The 19,740-nt window shown below is 38.9% G+C and overlaps 2 protein-coding genes across 2 annotated transcripts; both read right to left on the minus strand.

Moving 5' to 3' along the window:
- Window positions 1–963: 963 nt before the first annotated feature.
- LOC132859630 (septin-5-like) lies at window positions 964–6,669 on the minus strand. Its single transcript, XM_060890418.1, has 13 exons — window positions 6,462–6,669; window positions 6,128–6,184; window positions 5,928–5,953; window positions 5,599–5,850; window positions 5,359–5,455; window positions 3,725–3,811; window positions 3,516–3,639; window positions 3,170–3,304; window positions 2,764–2,881; window positions 2,551–2,652; window positions 2,309–2,405; window positions 1,114–1,262; window positions 964–1,025 (listed from the first exon to the last, which is right to left on the minus strand). Exons 1-13 carry the CDS (start codon window positions 6,481–6,483, stop codon window positions 1,014–1,016), a joined length of 1,278 nt encoding a protein of 425 aa, XP_060746401.1. The 5' UTR covers window positions 6,484–6,669; the 3' UTR covers window positions 964–1,013.
- Window positions 6,670–8,562: 1,893 nt separating this feature from the next.
- limk1b (LIM domain kinase 1b) lies at window positions 8,563–16,234 on the minus strand. Its single transcript, XM_060891029.1, has 15 exons — window positions 16,095–16,234; window positions 13,901–14,039; window positions 13,450–13,559; window positions 13,131–13,307; window positions 12,941–13,046; window positions 12,567–12,748; window positions 12,274–12,463; window positions 12,097–12,183; window positions 11,874–12,005; window positions 11,715–11,774; window positions 10,246–10,311; window positions 9,732–9,903; window positions 9,575–9,630; window positions 9,335–9,492; window positions 8,563–9,251 (listed from the first exon to the last, which is right to left on the minus strand). Exons 1-15 carry the CDS (start codon window positions 16,136–16,138, stop codon window positions 9,068–9,070), a joined length of 1,863 nt encoding a protein of 620 aa, XP_060747012.1. The 5' UTR covers window positions 16,139–16,234; the 3' UTR covers window positions 8,563–9,067.
- Between the last annotated feature and the right edge of the window lie 3,506 nt (window positions 16,235–19,740).

Below are 19,740 nucleotides of genomic sequence, written 5' to 3' on the forward strand. Positions count from 1 at the left end.
GTCTTTGGTTTGCTCCTGTTTGGTTTGTTCCTGTTTCTAGCCCTTTGTAATTTTTTACCCTTTAATAAAATCCCATTTTTATGTTATCCCTGCATTTGGGTCTCTTTATCTGTGAAGACAACCCATGTTCGGTGACAGTTAATGCACTCACTGCAATACAGCATTATACATTTACATTGGCAGCTCGGTGGACCTGGGGTTCGAACCCATAACCTTCCGATCAGTCATCCCACACCTTAACCACTGAGCTACCACATCCTTTTATAGCAGTTTCTATAGCAACAACTCGTTTGTGTGGACTTGGATGCGTTTTTTGTAAAAAAAAAAAAGTAATAATTTAACAAATAAACGCAGAGCTGTTAAACCCACAATACTTTCTGTTAGGAAACATTTACGGAAGGAACCTCCAGTGTCAGAGCTTTATAACCGTCGGTAGAAGAATTTGTGAAGAATTTCTGCTGTATATGTAAAGTGATGAAAAGGAAAATTAATTATAATTCATTATAATTTATTATATCATGTTCAATAGCCGGGGGCATGGTGGCTTAGTGGTTAGCACGTTCGCCTCACACCTCCAGGGTTGGGGGTTCGATTCCCGCCTCCGCCTTGTGTGTGTGGAGTTTGCATGTTCTCTCCGTGCCTCGGGGGTTTCCTCCGGGTACTCCGGTTTCCTCCCCCGGTCCAAAGACATGCATGGTAGGATGATTGGCATCTCTGGAAAATTGTCCGTAGTGTATGATTGCGTGAGTGAATGAGAGTTTGTGTGTGTGCCCTGTGATGGGTTGGCACTCCGTCCAGGGTGTATCCTGCCTTGATGCCCGATGACGCCTGAGATCCCCCGTGACCCGAGGTAGTTCGGATAAGCGGTAGAAGATGAATGAATGTATGTTCAATAGCATGTTTAATTTTAACTCATACATTCAAAAACAAACAAACTAACAAACAAACAAAAGTTTATTTGTTCTTGCAAATATTCCCAGCAGTGGATATTCCTTCTTCTTCAATATCATCTTTCAAACAGAATCCTAAATGGACAAAAAGGGGGAAATATCTACAGATTTATAATGAAATAAGAGCCAAAGACAGCTTTATAGAGAGACCATTGTTTCCTACCAGATTAGTAGAAGGGTTTTGCTTCTGGCACAAGATCTGTGTACGGTAACTCTCATACAATCCATCAGTCTTGTCTCTCAGGTTCAGCATGTGTATATGTAACAGCATGTTCCTCAGGAGCATAAAGTCACAGTGAGCGGGGTTCTCCACTGCGACAAGACATGAGATCAAGAGAAATGGAAAAACAATTCGGTTAAGAAAGAAATATATATTGTGAGAGATATTTACAATACTAATTACAAAACTCACAAATTCAACATTTAGAGAAGATTTAAATGGAATTTAATGGGATTAATTCTGTTTCAAACAAACCATGGTGTGTTTCCAAATATGTGTGTTTCATATAAACAGGTTAGAACACAGAAATAACACACTGGGTCTGTCTGAGCAAGGTGGTCTTCGTCCGGCTCCTGAGTAAACTCTTGTATGGTCCAGCAGTGAGAAGTGAGATGATTGCTTACAGATAGTGGGACAATTTTTATTTCAATTCATACAACTGAGCAACTGAGCAAATGACCATTTTAAATGAGTCATTTTTATAATCATCTATTCATGTATTTGTTAATTTTTGTCACCAAATGATCTCTTCCCTCTTCTCTTTATTTCTGACAAATGAACAAGTTTTACATGTACGTTTTAAACCCTACATTTTTAATGGGGGTTCTCACTCACTCACTCATTTTTTACCGCTTATCCGAACTTCTCGGGTCACGGGGAGCCTGTGCCTATCTCAGGCATCATCGGGCATCAAGGCAGGATACACCCTGGACGGAGTGCCAACCCATCGCAGGGCACACACACACACTCTCATTCACTCACGCAATACGGACAATTTTCCAGAGATGCCAATCAACCTACCATGCATGTCTTTGGACCGGGGGAGGAAACCGGAGTACACGGAAGAAACCCCCGAGGCACGGGGAGAACATGCAAATTCCACACACACAAGGTGGAGGAGGGAATCGAACCCCGACCCTGGAGGTGTGAGGCGAACGTGCTAACCACTAAGCCACCGTGCCCCCCAATGGGTGTTCTATTATATGGATTATGAATCCAATCTAAATCCAAACAGCCAACTACCCAAATGCATCAAATTATTTTGCAACAGACACGACAAACAGATTAAACTGGAGTGAATGCGCCCTAAATATGGTTTCACATTCCTAATCACAATCCTAATCCATCTACCACATACCTTCTATAATGCCCCATGGATAAACACGAGCTTGAACGTTCTGGCCGTTTCTCTCCACTGTTGTGTTGCTCCCGATTACTGCGAATGGTATGCTATTCTAAAGCAGCACAATGAGAATGAGAACCAATACAGTATATGACCTCTGGGAGCATCATGTGTTCATTACATTGCAATTACTATGCATGGATGCTAATATAGGGTATACCGTAAACCTACAAATAAATATTCTAGTATCCCATCACCTTCAGGAGAGTGTTGTGTTTTCTTAGGTTCTCATCGTCATCTGAGTCACATTCTGGGATGTCATAGATTTTGATCTTGTTTCTATCAATCTCATCCAAAATCTGAAGGGACAAAAGGCACAACGTACTATTAATCATTAAAGCTCAACCTAAGTAACATTCTAGCATATAATATGTGTTTCTTTGCTAAAAGGAATGCGTAATTTCTCTCACCCTGGTTTTCATATAATGAGTCTCTGAGCGAGTCAGGGTGTCTGCTTTAGCCAGCACGGGCACTATGTTGACCTTCTTATGAAGCGCCTTCATGAACTCTACATCAATCGGTTTGAGGCTGCCGCAACAAAGGAACACAAAAAGCACATCAATATATTTTCCTCTAATAATGCTGAGTCAGTGTTGTTCAATTCAATTATGTAATTCTCATGCAAATTGAGTCATAACAATTGTAGACTTTATTATGGCAAATGTCAATACTTAGAGCTGATGGTGTTTCTATTACATCTGTAATTAATCTGATATCTAACTTAAGGTACAAACCAAAATAAGTATTAATATATTTTACCCAGTGGCCATTAAGGAAAAAAACACATGAAGGTATTTTGAAATTCAGGATTATTACCCGTGTCCAGTAGGCGAGATGAAATAGAGGCAGCAATGCACCCGACTGTCCGGAATACTTTTACGGTCTACACAGATCTCTGCATTTCTGTACATCTCAAACTGCTGGTCAATATAATCTACCACAGCATTCCAACTAAGGGCACAACCACACAAGTTCTCCTTATGTTTCTTTTCTATGTTTGTGTGTAGTATTTTAGGAAGGTAAGATTAACAGTTATATTAATGTACATTTCTTTCAATTACTCTGTTCCTAATGCATGCGAATGCTTTTCCTAAGTGGTTTAACAGGGATCAAAAATCACTCACTGGAGTTTGTTCTTTAGCGCTTGGGAGTAATAAACTACCTGTTAGTGTTGTCGATAGCATCTCCAAATCCTGGAGTATCCACTATGTTGACATGTAGCTTAACTCCCTTTTCAACAACTTCTAATCTCTTCTTTGTAATTGCTAGAGTTTTATTTGTCTTTCCTGTGCACAGACAAAATACATTTCTGATCAGTCTTTTGAAGCTGCAGCAAAGTTACACACAAATTATCATTTGGATTAACCTCACCTTTAGCTTCATCAGAAGTCCGGTCCTTATACAGCTCAGTATGAAAGATGGTGTTGATAAGAGTGGACTTGCCCAAGCCAGACTCACCTGCAAACAGGAAAGTTAATCTCACTATGGTTTTAACATTTATAGATATCTATAGCAGCCGAGTGTGAAGCGGCGGGGATGAGAATCAGCACCTCCAAGTCTGAGGACATGGTTCTCAACCGGAAAAGGGTGGCTTGCCCCCTTCAGGTTGGTGGAGAGCTCCTGCCTCAAGTGGAGGAGTTTAAGTATCTTGGGGTCTTGTTCACGAGTGAGGGAAGGATGGAGCGGGAGATCGACAGGCGGATCGGTGCATCTTCTGCAGTGATGCGGTCGATGTACCGGTCTGTTGTGGTGAAGAAAGAGCTGAGCCGCAAGGCGAAGCTCTCTATTTACCAGTCGATCTACGTTCCTACCCTCACCTATGGTCATGAGCTTTGGGTCATGACCGAAAGGACAAGATCCCGGATACAGGCGGCCGAAATGAGTTTCCTCCGCAGGGTGGCTGGGCGCTCCCTTAGAGACAGGGTGAGGAGCTCGGTCACCCGGGAGGAGCTCAGAGTAGAGCCGCTGCTCCTTCACATAGAGAGGAGTCAGCTAAGGTGGCTCGGGCATCTGTTCCGGATGCCTCCTGGACGCCTCCCTGGGGAGGTGTTCCGGGCATGTCCAACCGGGAGGAGGCCCCGGGGAAGACCTAGGACACGCTGGAGGGACTATGTCTCTCGGCTGGCCTGGGAACACCTCGGTATTCCCCCAGAAGAGCTGGAGGAAGTGTCTGGGGAGAGGGAAGTCTGGGCGTCCTTGCTTAGACTGCTGCCCCCGCGACCCGGCCCCGGATAAGCGGTAGAAAATGGATAGATGGATGGATGGATATCTATAGATATATACAAATCTTTGTAATCATAAATGTGTGAGGGTTTCTCATAAATAATGAGTACTATGAGAGCAATCCATCATATTACCAAGACACAGAAGTAGATTACTAAGACAATAGCTGTTTATACAGGTTAGTGTCTTAGTCATAATATAGATCTAGTATTACGATGATTACAAAATGGATGCTTATGTAACATAACTAAACATTGGTGTTGCAGCTAACAAAAACTGGATAATTGAACAACTGAGCAGGTGTACAGGTGCTCCTTTAATAGTGAATGTATCATCTGAAGCTGTTCTTAAGCTGCAGGTATCAGAATCAGAATCAGAATCAGATTTATTGGCCAAGTGTGTTGACACACACAAGGAATTTGGTTCCAGCAGTTTGTGATTCTCAAAAGTACAGACATACACAATACTATACAAACTATACAAGATATTAGGTATTGATGTACATCTTCTGGAACTCAGATGCCAACTTGTAACATACCTCTATCATGAGTGTTATTAAAGAAGCAGAAATCCAGGAGCAGTTCTAAGAGGATTGCAGAAGTGTTTTTTTTTTTTTTGTTTTTTTTTTAATGAGCCCAGACATATTTTCAGGAGATGGAGCCAGAGGAAACTCATGCAGACTTGGAGAAACCTCTGAGCTCAGGATCAAATTAGAGACCCTAAAGCTTTGAGGTACCCCAAATTTATTAGTATAAAGTAAATAGTTTTTCTGTTTTTCTCACCTACTACCATCAGTGTGAACTCAAATCCCTTTTTCAATGCTTTTCGCTGGACTTGGCACAACAGCGTATGAAGACCAACAATGTCCTTTCCTTGGTCCTTGGAGCACAATATTGAGATGAATAAGTAAAATCTTAAAACTATTGCCAGAATGCATATTATGATACTGTATGTAAAAGTTGAATCTGTTAAATCGTGTGTCATTTTTATGTTTTGTTTAAAACAAAAAGGTGTATTGATACCTCTGAGGGTTTATATGGGTCAGAACATCTACACGGACTACTTGGGTTGTAGAACAGTGGAATAGTGCTGTTATCATTCGGATCCACCTGATGAACCCATTTGTGCATAGGCAATGGGGATGTATAATGAAGAATGCCCTCTGAGCAGGTCTCCAAGTCGCTTGCTGTATCCGGTCTGGTTTCATCGGAAAAGTCTCTGTTGCTGCTTTCTAAATCCCTTTTACTCTTGTTTTGTAATAAACAGCTGGTCCACTGAAATAAAAGCATTTTGTGTTTAGGTGAAGATGATAATATAATGTGTAAGGGTGTCAGAATTCTTCTAAACTCACCAAGAACCTCTTTTCTAACTCAGCATCTATAGAGGTAGAAGAATGACAAGAACCAAATGAGCTCTTCATGAGAATAAATTTTTTTTATTTTTATTATTTTTTTTTTTATTTTTTTTTTTTTTTGAATAAATTTATAATCACAGTCCTAAAAACTAATAGGTGTCTTTATAAAGATTTTCATTTTAAAATGTTTGGGCCACCTGTAATATCCAGCAAGTAGCTGCAACCTTCAAGAGGTTCCTCTTTGTCCGATTTGTCTACAACAAGCAGTAAATAAAACAAAGAAAAATGCACTCTGAATATAAAATAATTAGCTTAATTTCTGTATGCTTTGAAAAACATTTTTCTAGTGTTGCTACGTTATTAGATTGCTATTTAGCAATCCACTTTTTAACTGTTTAGCCTCTCGTATTTCGAGCAGTATGAATGACAATAGATAGGCAGTTAGTCACTATAAAATTACATTTAAATATTTAATACATTAAAATTAAAAATACAATTAAAAATATAATTCCGTCCTAAATCGCTACTCACGTTTGCTATCTTTTGGGTCCATATTAGCACATAAGCTTTATGATCAGCCTTGTCCTGTGACTCAGTGAAGCCAAACTGTCTGAAGAATTCATACATTCGTTATCAGAATCAGAATCAGAAGTGTGTTGACGCACACAACTGATTTGGTTCCAGCTGTTGGTGACTCTCCAAAGTACAGACGTAAATAACACTATACATTTAGCTTGGACTGTACAAGACAAAAACAGAGAAGACCAGACAAAAACAGACTACACGAGACAATTCAGACAATGTGAGACAATATAGACAATACGAGTATTAAATATGAATACAGAATATATGACAGATCAGTAATGTACATAAAGTTCTCAGAGTGCATGGTAGTGCAAAAAACAGTATTGTGCAATATTGTGCTTTTGTACTATATACAGCAGCAGTAGTGTGTAACATATACAGATGATGTGGTGACTGACAGTTCTGATAGAACGTGAGGTTCAGTGGTTAAGGCTTCGGGTTACTGATCAGAAGGTCGGGGGGTTCAAGCCCACAATCTGCTGAGACATCAACATTCGGTCCTTGAGCAAGGCCCTTAACCTCACCTGTTCCATGTGCACCGTACTATGGCTGACCCTGTGCTTTGACCCCAGGGCTCATAATAACCTGGGATATGCGAAAACTTAAAGCATTTCACTGCATATGTGTGTAAGTGACAAATAAAATTTGATAATGCAGTACTTATAGATATGAAGCAGGGAATATGATTATAGTGAGTTGTTAATCAGGGTGATGAGGTGTTAATGAGGGGTATTTTCTACTATCATCTCCACAGTTTTGAGTGTGATTAGCTCTAGGACTGCACCATAACACCAGCCGCTTCACCTCCTGCTGATATACAGACTCGTCGCCATCTTGGATGTGTCCGATAAGTGTAGTACATTAATACCTCGTGCATTCGCTGTTTACAGATTACAGTCCCATTCGTTACCTGGTTTTACCTTAATGTGAGTGCAAAAGAAAACGACAGCCAGTGAACTAGTATGCTGTAGGGGGTAACTTTAGTAAATGCGCTAGTGTGGCAAATAGCCATTAGGCGATAATGTACCCTATTTTTACCTCAACCATTTAGTTTTTTTGTTTTGTTTTATTTTTAAATGAAATTAAAGTGCTTTAGGAGCATAATTTGGGTAATATTTAGGGGGATAAACTCTAGAAATAAGCATTTTTAGTGAATCGTACCAAGCATCCTTGAATGTTCGAGGTTACTATGATTTGAATCAGAATCGGGTTTTTTTTTTCCCCCTCCATCATCATATCAGAATTAAATGTAACTTATTCTAAGTGCAAACCAATAAAATATTTATTTGTATTGCTGTTGTTTTATTGTTTTGCGTTTGGTTCGTTCTATGAACCGACTCTTTTAGCTGAACCGACTCTTTTAGCTGAACCTTGAGAACTGACTCTCACAAATAACCTAGATTTTAAACATGGTTTTATTTGGATGTGTAGGCAATGACGTTAGTCCTAGAGTTTAGTTTAATCAAAATGCTTTCCTAATCATTTTATCTTTTTTTTACTCGTGATAACATCTCTTTATTTTGTTTAATATTCAATAGTAAAAAAAGCAGCATTCACAAAAGCTCCTCTGTTCCTAATGCATGCGAATGCTTTTCCTAAGTGGTTTAACAGGGATCAAAAATCACTCTACTTCACACAATTGCTCTTTGTAGTTTGCTTTTTAGTGCTTGGGAGTAATAAACGTTAGTGTTAGTGTTGTCGAGAGCATCTCCAAATCCTGGAGTATGTTGAGACATAGCTTAACTCCGTTAATGTTAGAGTTTTATTTGTCTTTCCTGTGCACAGACAAAATACATTTCTGATCAGTCTTTTGAAGCTGCAGCAAAGTTACCCACAAATTATTTTCTGGATTAACCTCACCTTCAGCTTCATCAGAAGTCCGGTCCTTATACGGATCTGTATGAAAGAGGCTGTTGATAAGAGTGGACTTGCCCAAGCCAGACTCACCTGCAACCATGAAAGATAATCTCACTATGGTTTTAACATTTATAGATATCTATATGTAGCCCGGGAGATGGATTAGTAATGACACCAGACACACAGAAAATAGAATTTTAAAAAGGTTTTTATTTCAGTTTCATAAAATGTTTTTATGTCCGTTTCATGGTTGAAATTTTAGGACAGGTTTAAAAAAAGGTCTGCACTTTAAATCGCCACACATGGTTTTTATAAATAAATTATGTGTAGATATTAGCAAATTAAAAAAAAACTATACAACATAAGCCAGTTTGTACCTGGTTTTATGCAATCATTCACATTTGTATAAGTTAGTACATTAGCCAGACACAATTCCTGCTAACTTCCAGTTTGTGCCTCAATTTGAACTGTAGCCTTATTGATTTGCTCGCAACCTCCCATTTCACTATAGTTATTAGCTCCAATATTATTGCTAAGTTCACTTGCTACAGTGAATATGATCTATTAAAAAGCAGCAAAGATTGTCCTGAAATGACCACATCTATAAACAAATTGTCCCTTCACAGTTTGTTCTTAGCTTGTCCACAGGTTCTTTAAACAAGGTGATGTACTTCAAACAAAGTAAACACTGAGCATCACTTCGGAACTGACACTCGCCTCTCTTTTTGTTCTGACTGGAAACCGTTTTCATGCTGAATTTCGCTGTGGTTTTCCCAAAACGCTTTCTGCACCTTATCCAGCTCTGAGATTAGAGGAAGTCTGATGTCCAGATGCATCAGCAAGCTCTCTAGCCATTCTTCAAGCTTGGCAAATGCGGGCCTATGACAGAAGGCATTAAAATAATAATAATAATAAAATAAAGCATCCATATTGTGCAGAAGCGAAAAAGATTTTAATCCTACCGTTTGTCAGCTTCTGTGTCACAGCAAAGAGCTGCAAGAGGAAAGAAGGCTGATGGACATTCTGCTGGATAGTAGCACTTTAGAAATTCCTTGACTCCTAGTCCAAATTCAATAGTGCGGGGGAGATAGTCTGGATCCGCATACACTCTGCCAATAATCTGGTGCAAAGTAAGGGATGTACGTTTACATGGTATGTTTAAAAATAATGTAATATGTAATTAATATTTTAGTATTGATTACCTCACAGAGAATGATTCCAAAGGAGAAGATATCAACACGTTCATCATAGCTAATACCTTAAGAAGAAGAAGAAGAAGAAGAAGAAGTAGAACATGAGCTCATGACTAGGAAGAATCAGTAGATGCTTTGGTCTGTTTGCTTTATTGCCGTGACTCACCTCGCATCATCTCGGGTGCCATCCAGTATGGGTTACCCACCACTGTATATCTTTTTTTCCTATGTGGCTTACTCAGCTTTGATGCTTGCTCAGGAGAAGGATTCTTTATCTGAGATTTATCCTCCTTCAGAAGTCGGGCCAACCCGAAGTCCGCCACCACAACAGAATTGTTCTGTAAACACAAAAACCAAACTATTATGTTTGTAGTTGGCACTGAATCCAAATGTACCTCTTCCGCCTCCTTGAGCAGGATAAAAAAGATACCTGAAGCTGAATGAATATTCGTAATAAACACTTCTCCTGCCAGGGCATCATTAGTAAGCTTTGGTTGCTAAGCAACATAACGGACAAATGATTAAGGTATCCTGCAAATTCTATCCAGTGATATTGGTTTATTAATCTAGTATTTTGTTACTGAGATGTGGTCATGTGTAGCTGCAAACAAAACAAAAAGAGTTTCTGTTGGATCAGAAGGACCAGAAGAAGAAGCATCATGATTGTTTTGCAATCTCACCTGTCTAACGAAACAGTTATGCGAGTTCAGATCTCGATGGATCACATTCATGGAATGTAGGTAGGCCTAGAGGAAGAGAACAAGATGTTGAAGATACAAACATTGGCTGAAAAAAACCCTTCATATCATGACATACAGTATTTTTGTCACATAGACATTACGGCACAGTGAAATTCTTTCTTCGCATATCCCAACTTTGGAGGTTGGGGTCATAACACAGGGGCAGCATTGATACAGAGAGGGTTAATGGCCTTGCTCAAGGGCCCAACAGTGGCACCTTGTAGTGCTGGGGCTTGAACACCAATCAACAACCCAGAGTTTTAATCTCTTGAGCCACCATTGCCATGTAAACTTTCTCACAGTTCTGAAAACTACATTCATTCATTCCTGTACTGGATTTTTTTTTTTTTATTATTATTATGTTGGAGCATTTTAAAACCCGGTTAAAGTGAAAAGGAAGATCATTTTTATTTAAGAAATCTGTTTTCTTTCACATGTTGGACATTTTGATAGCTGGTATACAGTATGATTAAAAATTAAACTGATCAGGCTTAATTTCCTTTCACTATGGCATATTGGATATCTTTGTAGGAAAGTAGGACAGACTTCATTAATTAAAGTTGTAACAAATAAATAGTTTTTAATGAATTCAAATGTTTTCTTGCCATTTTTATGTCAAAATATAGTACCAGGAGAAAATCCAACAGATCCAACAGATTTTCTCACACTTCCACAAACATATTTGCATTATCTTCTAATCTGTAACTAGATTTGTAAAGTTCGTTGCAACAAACTTTGATGTTGGCTTTGACGAGCCAAGTATTCACAAAGGCCGGTGCTTTTTGGAGGCAAGTGGACATAAGGGTCAGTGTTACTTTTGGAGGCAAGTGGACATAAAACTTGTGAAATCTAGTGGAGCGCTAGGGTGCCAAAACATTTGGAGGTAAGTGGAGACAAGCATGTGATGTCATCAGAATTCCCGTGAGGAAGTTCCCCTCATTGTTCTGAGTGTTTTGATATGTCACATGTCCATGTTGTAAAAAGTTTTTTGATTTTGCATATATTGGGGGCGGGGCCGTGGGACAACCGAAAGGCCAGTCGGTACACCAATTTAAACCTTTGTTCAGAGTATCACCCTAAAAGAGCTGGCCGAGTTTGGTGTAGATAGTTCAAAAGCTTGCCGAGTTATAAACCTCCAAAATTTATAATGGGAGTCTATGGGGAAAAAAGGCCAATTTGAGACCCGGTACCAGAAGTACCAGTACTCGGATCACTTAGAAAAGTAATAGCAACAAACTTCAGACCTACAACATATCTGAATTTGGTGCATGTGGCTCAAAAGCCCTAGGAGGAGTTACTCTTGATAATTTTTTGTCTAAGCTTAAATAGGAAAACAGAATGTTGGCTTCTACAAAGCGACATAATAAATACACACACAGTAATGCATGTTTGTCACAAGAAGTGCTTACCATCCCTGCAGAAATGTCCTTGGCATAGCTTACTCTTAGTTTCCATGGATGATCGCTGCCCTGTTGGATAATTGATTAAAAAAAAAATCGCTTATTGCTATTACACCGCACAATATTTGATTCCATTAAGAAAATCATGGATCAGAAACATTTATGCACCATTTTCTGTATGGTTTCCCTCAGAGTCCCTCCTGGCACATACTCCGAGATGAAGTTTACTCGCTTGTCTTTGTAAAGAACTCCAATAAACTTTAGGACGTTTGGGTGATCCAGACAGCGCATCATTTTGACCTAGAACGACAGTAAATCCAGCGAGATTGAATTGAAACCCTGTTGAGAAACGAGTTATTCAGTCCATGAACCTAATACAATGATCACAAACCTCCTTGAGAAATGTTATCTGGGTCTCTTCATCAAAACGAAGAAGTTCCTTAATCACCATGACTTCACCTGTTTGCTGATGTGTCACCTGATGATAAGCAGATATAGAAATTGTGATTAATGTCACATTATCTTTTGGGCAATTTGTTGTAGTTAAGTGTAACAGGTTCTTTTTTACCTTGATGGCTTGTCCGTAGAAGCCCGTTCCAATAACCTCTCCGTATATGAGGTCGGAGGGACGGAATATGCGCTGTGTTTTGTCAACTGAATCGACACGCAAAGATTCGGAGCGATTAATGTTTCTTCTGTGAGAGAGCAGCGGCAAGTGGCTTTGGGAACACGGGCTTTTTTCAATGCTGCAACTGCGCCTGCTCAGGAACAGGTTAGTAAAAGTGTTCCTGTTAGTTTATTTCATAAGCACTTCATTGTTATGTATTAAATGGTCACTTGTTGGGCTGTATTAGTTCCTACATAATGTTTTTGGTGCGGTGGCGGACACCGTGGTTATGAGGCAGGAAGAAGTCTAAATTCCCTGGTTGGTCTGCTTCTTCGTCCAACAGACAAGACTGATCCTCTGGACTAGAAAGACCACCAGGGTTGTGTTCAACAGTGAGCTTTAGGCAGTGCTCAATGTCATGGATCATCCGATCAATCTGGTAGAGATTAAAATTCGATGTTTTACAATAACACATCAGAACGAGCACATTAATATAATTTGTCTATAATTTACTGTCCAAGCCAGCATCATTGTAGGAAAATATTCATGATAATCTGACCAACCAGAATTGACAATTTCAACAGCACTAGGAAATTAAATAGATTCCATTATGTATGTAATCTCTTACCTCATCGGGCGGAATGTTTTGGGCGGCTTTTCCGTTTATTTCAAGGAGAGTGTCTCCAACGTGAATCATTTCCTTAATTTCAGGACTGGTTGTGGATGTATCTAACCTGGAAAGGGTGAATGGTGCAGAATGAGACTAGGTTTGTGGTAGAGTATCTAAGAAGTTGGTGGTATGTATTATGTAGACTCACTGAGATACTTTGATATTGGAGCTTTTTCCATTAACAGGGCACTGATTCACAGTGAACGCCAGACCTTTCCTGCTCTCTGCTGAAGCAGGAAATGACACCAGCGCCACAGTGTGAGGAAGCCGGGAACATCCTGTCCCTGGATGCCTTGCTGCTGAATGCTGATAATAACAGTGCTCACTAAAAACGAGGTAAAGAAAGACAGTCACTGGACAAATCCTGTATCCCTAATATTGATATGAACAGCATTCATATCTTATACACCCATTGCACTTAATAATTAACTTAATTTCTTTATAATGTGCCTTAAATATAAACAAACCAGTATAATTTGGAATGCTCCACTAAAGCGTATGAATCCCCATCTCCGATGAACATGCTGCATTGTTCGCAGATAAAACATTCTGAATGATACTTGTGCTCTCCCGCCACCTACGGAAGAAGGAAGCAGATTTGTACAGAATATTAATCTCAAAGCAAAACACAATGAAAGAGAGGATGTAGAGTTCAAGGTATAAGGGAAGGGTGGTGGTGACATCAGCACTTGAAATATGAGCTGGATCTGTACAAAGAAGGAATGAACGGAAGCAAGAATGAGAGAGTAGAAAGGTTTGCGTGTCATTTGAGATCGTTTAGGGAGTTAAATGAATAATCCTCACAATATTATTATAGGATCATAATGACTCTGCTCTATACAGTCATTACTAAACTCACCCTGTGTCTTAAGTAATCTTAGGAGAGTATCATTAATTGGATATTTTGGAGATTCTTACCATAATGACGCCAGTGGTGATGATTTCTGAGCATCCACAACACTGTTCTCCAAAGCGAGCCCAGTAGTCCTTTTTGCAGAAATACTGTCCATCTCGTTCATAGTACCAGTGAGAGAGTGCAGAGTTACACACGCAGCACCTTCACATGGTGAAAAGACAGCAGCTTGTGACCTTAGATTTTGGTGTTGCATTAATAATGAAACAAAATCCCAAGGCATTACCACTCGGTTAATTCCATAGGCTAGTACCTAGTGAATTTTTAGATGAACTCCTGACCATGCAGTTGAGAATCGACAACAGTGACTTTATTCAGCTGTGTTTAATACAGCAGGTGTATATCACGTCACACATGTAAACACATCATTAACCAGGGTTGCCAGGGTTGAAACAAATGTCCACCCAGATGCACTTTTAAAAAACACAATAAAAATTAAAGGAGTTAAGTTAAATTAAAAAAATTAAATGTTCAAAAACTATTTCAGCTGGAAAGGATAGCCTTTGTGTGAGAAACAAGATTACTCGCGTGCACACACATTTCTGAGGCACAGACTCCTTACACAGTCTTACAGTAGAAAGGTTCTGTATATCATAGACATATTGTCTGCACTTACATTATGCCTTTGTTTGCAGAAATGTATTAGATTTAATTCTGTTTATCATTCATTCATCTTCTACCGCTTATCCGAACTACCTCGGGTCACGGGGAGCCTGTGCCTATCTCAGGCGTCATCGGGCATCAAGGCAGGATACACCCTGGACGGAGTGCCAACCCATCGCAGGGCACACACACACACTCATTCACTCACACACTCACACACTAGGGACAATTTTCCAGAGATGCCAATCAACCTACCATGCATGTCTTTGGACCGGGGGAGGAAGCCGGAGTACCTGGAGGAAACCCCCGAGGCACAGGGAGAACATGCAAACTCCACACACACGAGGTGGAGGCGGGAATCGAACCCCAACCCTGGAGGTGTGAGGCAAACGTGCTAACCACTAAGCCACCGTGTCCCCCCAATTCTGTTTATTTGCTACAAAACAAGATCTTGAATGCAAAACGCGACTTTGTTAACCCTGTCATGAACAGTCCAGTCTGAAGGCGCTCCACCATTGAAAATGTTTATAGAGCAAACAGGGGATTGGTTCCCCAATTGGCCAAAAACTAACTATATAGCTATATAACTATAGAACTTTATAGCTACATGAGTCAGTGAGTACGCTGCGACACAATGGTTTAACTTCTAGAAAGGCAAGAACATCAGCAGAACATCTGCTTCTATTATTTTACATTACTTTCCCTTTAATCATACATTCATGAAACTGTGAGCTGTGCTATTAGTAATATACTGCTGTTATTGAAAAATTCTCCAGATACAATTCTAGACATTTAAATTCTATCGCACTTCATATTTCTCATATGTCATGATCACTGAACCTTTGCTGATGTTTTTTATAAAAAACAGCTGCTGACAGCACAAGGGGAAGTTTACTAAACTGTCACATCTGTACAGGAAATTTCCCCTTTCCCCTTGATAATGTTGTTTCTTCTGTTTCGTCTTTCTACCAAACAGAAAGCATCACACGACGACAAAGAAAAGGTTTTAGTGCTTCTGCACGCTTCCTTTTCTCAGTACATTGAAAACAGACTGCAGTCTTTCTTCTTGTTGTTGTTGTGATCTCGACTTACAGTATGTGTCTCCGCCCATTTCTACTTCTCTTATAAACATTTTCTAGAAGTAAAATAATTAAATAAATAAATAAAAATCCAGAAAACGCCATTTTTTTCCCCCCTAACCAGACTAAAATTACGCACCAGAACGGCATCTGATTAGATATGATCTCTGTTCTGTGCCCATGTTTTGGAATCTCAGCATGTGTTTCAGCAAAAAGAGGTGGAGAAACAGCAGTAAAAAAAAAACAGTTTCTGAACTCTTTGTGCTCCACAAACATGAAATAAAGTCTCGTAAGTAAAGTGTTCAGGTCACTATTTAGGTTGGAATAAAAACGCACAATGACGCACAATGACGCACAATAACGCACAGGATGTGACTTTGAAGAATTGAAAGTGTAAACCATTTCCTGCTACAGAGCAAAAAATGTAACTGCAAATTTACAAACAACAGAATTAGGGAGTTCCTCCTTTAAATGATTTCACATAAATTTAGAAGGAATTGTGAAGAATTCAGCCTACCTTGCACTGAGTCTTCTCATGTAACGCTCGTCCTGTCGAGACATGTGTTTCTGTATGGTACAAACTGGTCTGCGTGCTTTCTCTCTCTCTCTCTCTCTCTCTCTCTCTCTCTCTCTCTCTCTATCTTGGGGAAGTAGAGATTAGGTGGGAGGAGAGGAAACCCAGCTGTACGGAAATACTCTCTCCAAATGCATCGGTATTCTATCGCGTTACTGTCTTTCTTTTCCATGCTGCACACCAGATGAGATATAATGTTCTCGTGTATACAAAGAGAACTTTGATTCTGTGCCAACCTCCGTATCTGTACCTAACTTTAGCCCGACCCTGTGTATGACAGAATGCTCTGGTCAGCAGTTAAAGACAAGATAAAGTTACACTTCCATCTGATATCCTAGAGAGAGCAGATGTAGAGACCTGCTCATATATCACCAGACTCCTTCTGTGTCTCAGTGTCAGGGAGAATAACAGGAAATGATCAGCATTTCATATCAATAAGATGTAAAATATACTTTGCCATATATATATATATATATATATATAGTCACGTTAATATGTTAAATTTATATGAAGAAATTCCACTTAGCCCACTCACATTATCACATGCACTATGATGATGACGATGATGATGATGGTGTTTTATTTGCTACAAAACAAGATCTTGAATGCAAAAAGCTGCTTTGTTAACCCTGTCATGAACAGTCCAGTCTGAAGGCGCTCCGCCATTGAAAATGTTTATAGAGCAAACAGGGGATTCCTTCCCCAATTGGCCAAAAACAAACTATATAGCTATATAACTATAGAACTTTATAGCTACATGAGTCAGTGAGTACGCTGCGACACAATGGTTTAACTTCTAGAAAGGCAAGAACATCAGCAGAACATCTGCTTCTGTTATTTTACATTACTTTCCCTTAATCATACATTCATGAAACTGTGAGCTGTGCTATTAGTAATATACTGCTGTTACTGAAAAATTCTCCAGATACAATTCTAGACATTTAAATTCTATCGCACTTCATATTTCTCATATGTGATGATCACTGAACCTTTGCTGATGTTTTTTATAAAAAACAGCTGCTGACAGCACCAGGGGAAGTTTACTAAACTGTTTAGTTTACTATATTTTTTATGGCCTTTTCTATCAGACTGTATAGTGTTTTTTCGACGAATCATCCACGAGCAAAATCAGGTCAAAATGTCAGGTGACATTTCCTTAATTTTGTGCCACCCAAATGAGGATGAGGTTCCACTTTTGAGTCTGGTTCCTCTCAAGGTTTCTTCCTCTTCCATCTAAGGGAGTTTTTCCTCACCACAGTCGCCTCAGACTTGTTTATTAGGGATAAATACAAACACATTTAAATATAAGTCTAATATTACTCTTGAATCTTTGTATAAATCTTATATCTTAAAGTATATTGTTAATCTTTTTGTACTTTTTGCAATATTACTTATGTTTTGTAAAGCTGCTTTGAGACAATGTCCTATACAGCGCTATACAAACAAATATGAATTGAATTGAATGGAATGTTGGTCAAACTGAAAACGTCAGTGCTCTGTTTTCTTTTTTTTTTTCACAGAAAATGTGGGTTGGTATTAAACCCTGAGAGAAAGGTTTTACTGTGTGACGATATAGAAGCCTGGTTTCAATTTGTGCAATCTTTTCTTCTTGAATAAAGCAAACGTGTAGCTGCTTCTATGCCTCTTTTTTCGTTTAACGTCACCACCGCTTCAAGTAATTTATTATACGACATCAAAAAAAAAAATGATGGTGTTCGAAAGAACATTTCTGGTCACGTTATGATAGTCTGCATTTCTTTTCTGAAATAACACAATTGCTGCTGAATAACCGTAACCAAACAAACTAAAAATGTCACGCTGTGGAATGATTTCTACAATTAAACATCCTATCCTTAATATCTTTTATTTATTTAAAGGAAAAATATATAGATAAAATGCATCACATGAAAAGAGTTTTATATGATTTTCAAGGTTTGCGAAAATCATAAAGGTAAAGGTAAACATTGCAAACCTGCTGGTAATGAATAAGATTCAATGACTGAACCGTCATTCCCATTATCTCAGATTTCTTCACCAAATACTGATACATGATTCACAAATGTTAAAAAAAAAACCACACAAACAAATAAACAAAGACAAAACCCCGAACCCATACAGTGAGAAATCACACAGTAAGAAAATCAAACTCACACATTACTAAGGTTAAATGCAAAAGCAACACGAAATCCCAAATAGATTTAACTTAATAAAAAGTAAGTGAAAGAAAGAAAATTACGATCTCTCTATATCAAAAACTAGAAGAGAGCTACCTTAAAATCCTGAGGTGTCATAACCTTGTATTCCTCAGCACTTCGATATTATACTTCCTACAGCAGAAAGTACGGTTTGTTCAATAAAGTGTTAATACACATGGCGAAGACCTTGACGTGTTGCACATCTAGGCTTCAAGAACAGCACTGTGCACTCATGAGGAGGTCTTTTTAAGCTCCCGTTAATACACAAAATAAAAATACCTATATATATATGGCACCATCAAAAGAGAGAAAAGCATGTAGTATATGATGAGGTGGACTGAACCATTTAGCTTAATGACAACTTGATATTACTATCACAGTTTGTCTATTACAGTACATAGCAGCAACGTTTTCTCATACAGCATGATTAAATATGCAGTTATGGAAGTGAAAGTGAAGGCTGACAGACTGAGATTGCCTGAGGTGTAGACATGGATCAGAAATAAACACAATCCTGGTGTGTTATGTTGGTTGGTAAGACAAATTATAACTAATTTATGGTGATGTTACAGTGAACATTTATTAGTGACATGGTGAACACGATGAACCCTTGGTGTGTGTGTGTGTGTGTGTGTGTGTATGTGCCATAAGTACATGAGTGATTGCACACTGTATACATCCTTGAATCGATGCTATGTAAAAACAAAATACGAATCGAACACGTCTGAATCGTGTTATGAGGTGCACTTTGAGCGGGAATACTTTTACTTTTCTCCCAGCAGAAATGAAAAAGTACAATCGAGATTATGCAGTAGCACCACTTGTTCATGAGGTCACTTCTCGCTGCAGGCCTCTCATTTCCTCCTCCTCCCGCAGTATTTGCCTTGACATCCGGCTCCTCCTGCAGTCACAGATATAGCCAAAGTGATAATAAAGTAATGTAATTGTTGGATTTTATTTAGTGATTAAAAGGTTTCGAGCTTCAGTCACATAGCACATGCATTCGGGATGCATTCATGTGAATGCTGAAAATATTAACATTATTCAAGCAATTGTTTGTCTATATGTCCATCAGGACTACTGTCTTTTATTAATTAATACCCCCCTTAATGGTTAACCTGAATTTTCATTAATTAAATCCTCTGAATAGCATAATTCCACATAATTTCACAAACACACACACGCACGCACACACATACAGTATATATATATAAATATATATTATAGATGTGCACTTCACTGTACCTCTGTAGCCTCCAATCCCTAGAGCACCTTGGAGAGCTGCATATTTAGCTGCTTTAGCTGTAATAATAATAATAATAATAATAATAATAACAATTTATATTATATGAAAAGCTTTACTAGACCCAACACGGCCAGAAAGATTGATGCTC

This window comes from Tachysurus vachellii, chromosome 17, assembly GCF_030014155.1.
Source record: "Tachysurus vachellii isolate PV-2020 chromosome 17, HZAU_Pvac_v1, whole genome shotgun sequence".
Taxonomy (NCBI): Eukaryota; Metazoa; Chordata; class Actinopteri; order Siluriformes; family Bagridae; genus Tachysurus; species Tachysurus vachellii.

Coding starts and splice junctions, on each gene's coding strand:
- LOC132859630 (XM_060890418.1), bottom strand. CDS start 6,483: ATGGACCCAAAAGATAGCAAAC. Junction 3,305..3,515: donor GCTATCGACAACACTAACAG/GTAGTTTATTAC, acceptor TTGTGCCCTTAG/TTGGAATGCTGTGGTAGATT. Junction 1,263..2,308: donor TCCATGGGGCATTATAGAAG/GTATGTGGTAGA, acceptor GTCTTGTCGCAG/TGGAGAACCCCGCTCACTGT.
- limk1b (XM_060891029.1), bottom strand. CDS start 16,138: ATGTCTCGACAGGACGAGCGTTACATGAGAAGACTCAGTGCAAG. Junction 12,464..12,566: donor CACCGCACCAAAAACATTAT/GTAGGAACTAAT, acceptor GTTCCTGAGCAG/GCGCAGTTGCAGCATTGAAA. Junction 10,312..11,714: donor AGGACATTTCTGCAGGGATG/GTAAGCACTTCT, acceptor CTCTTCCTCTAG/GCCTACCTACATTCCATGAA.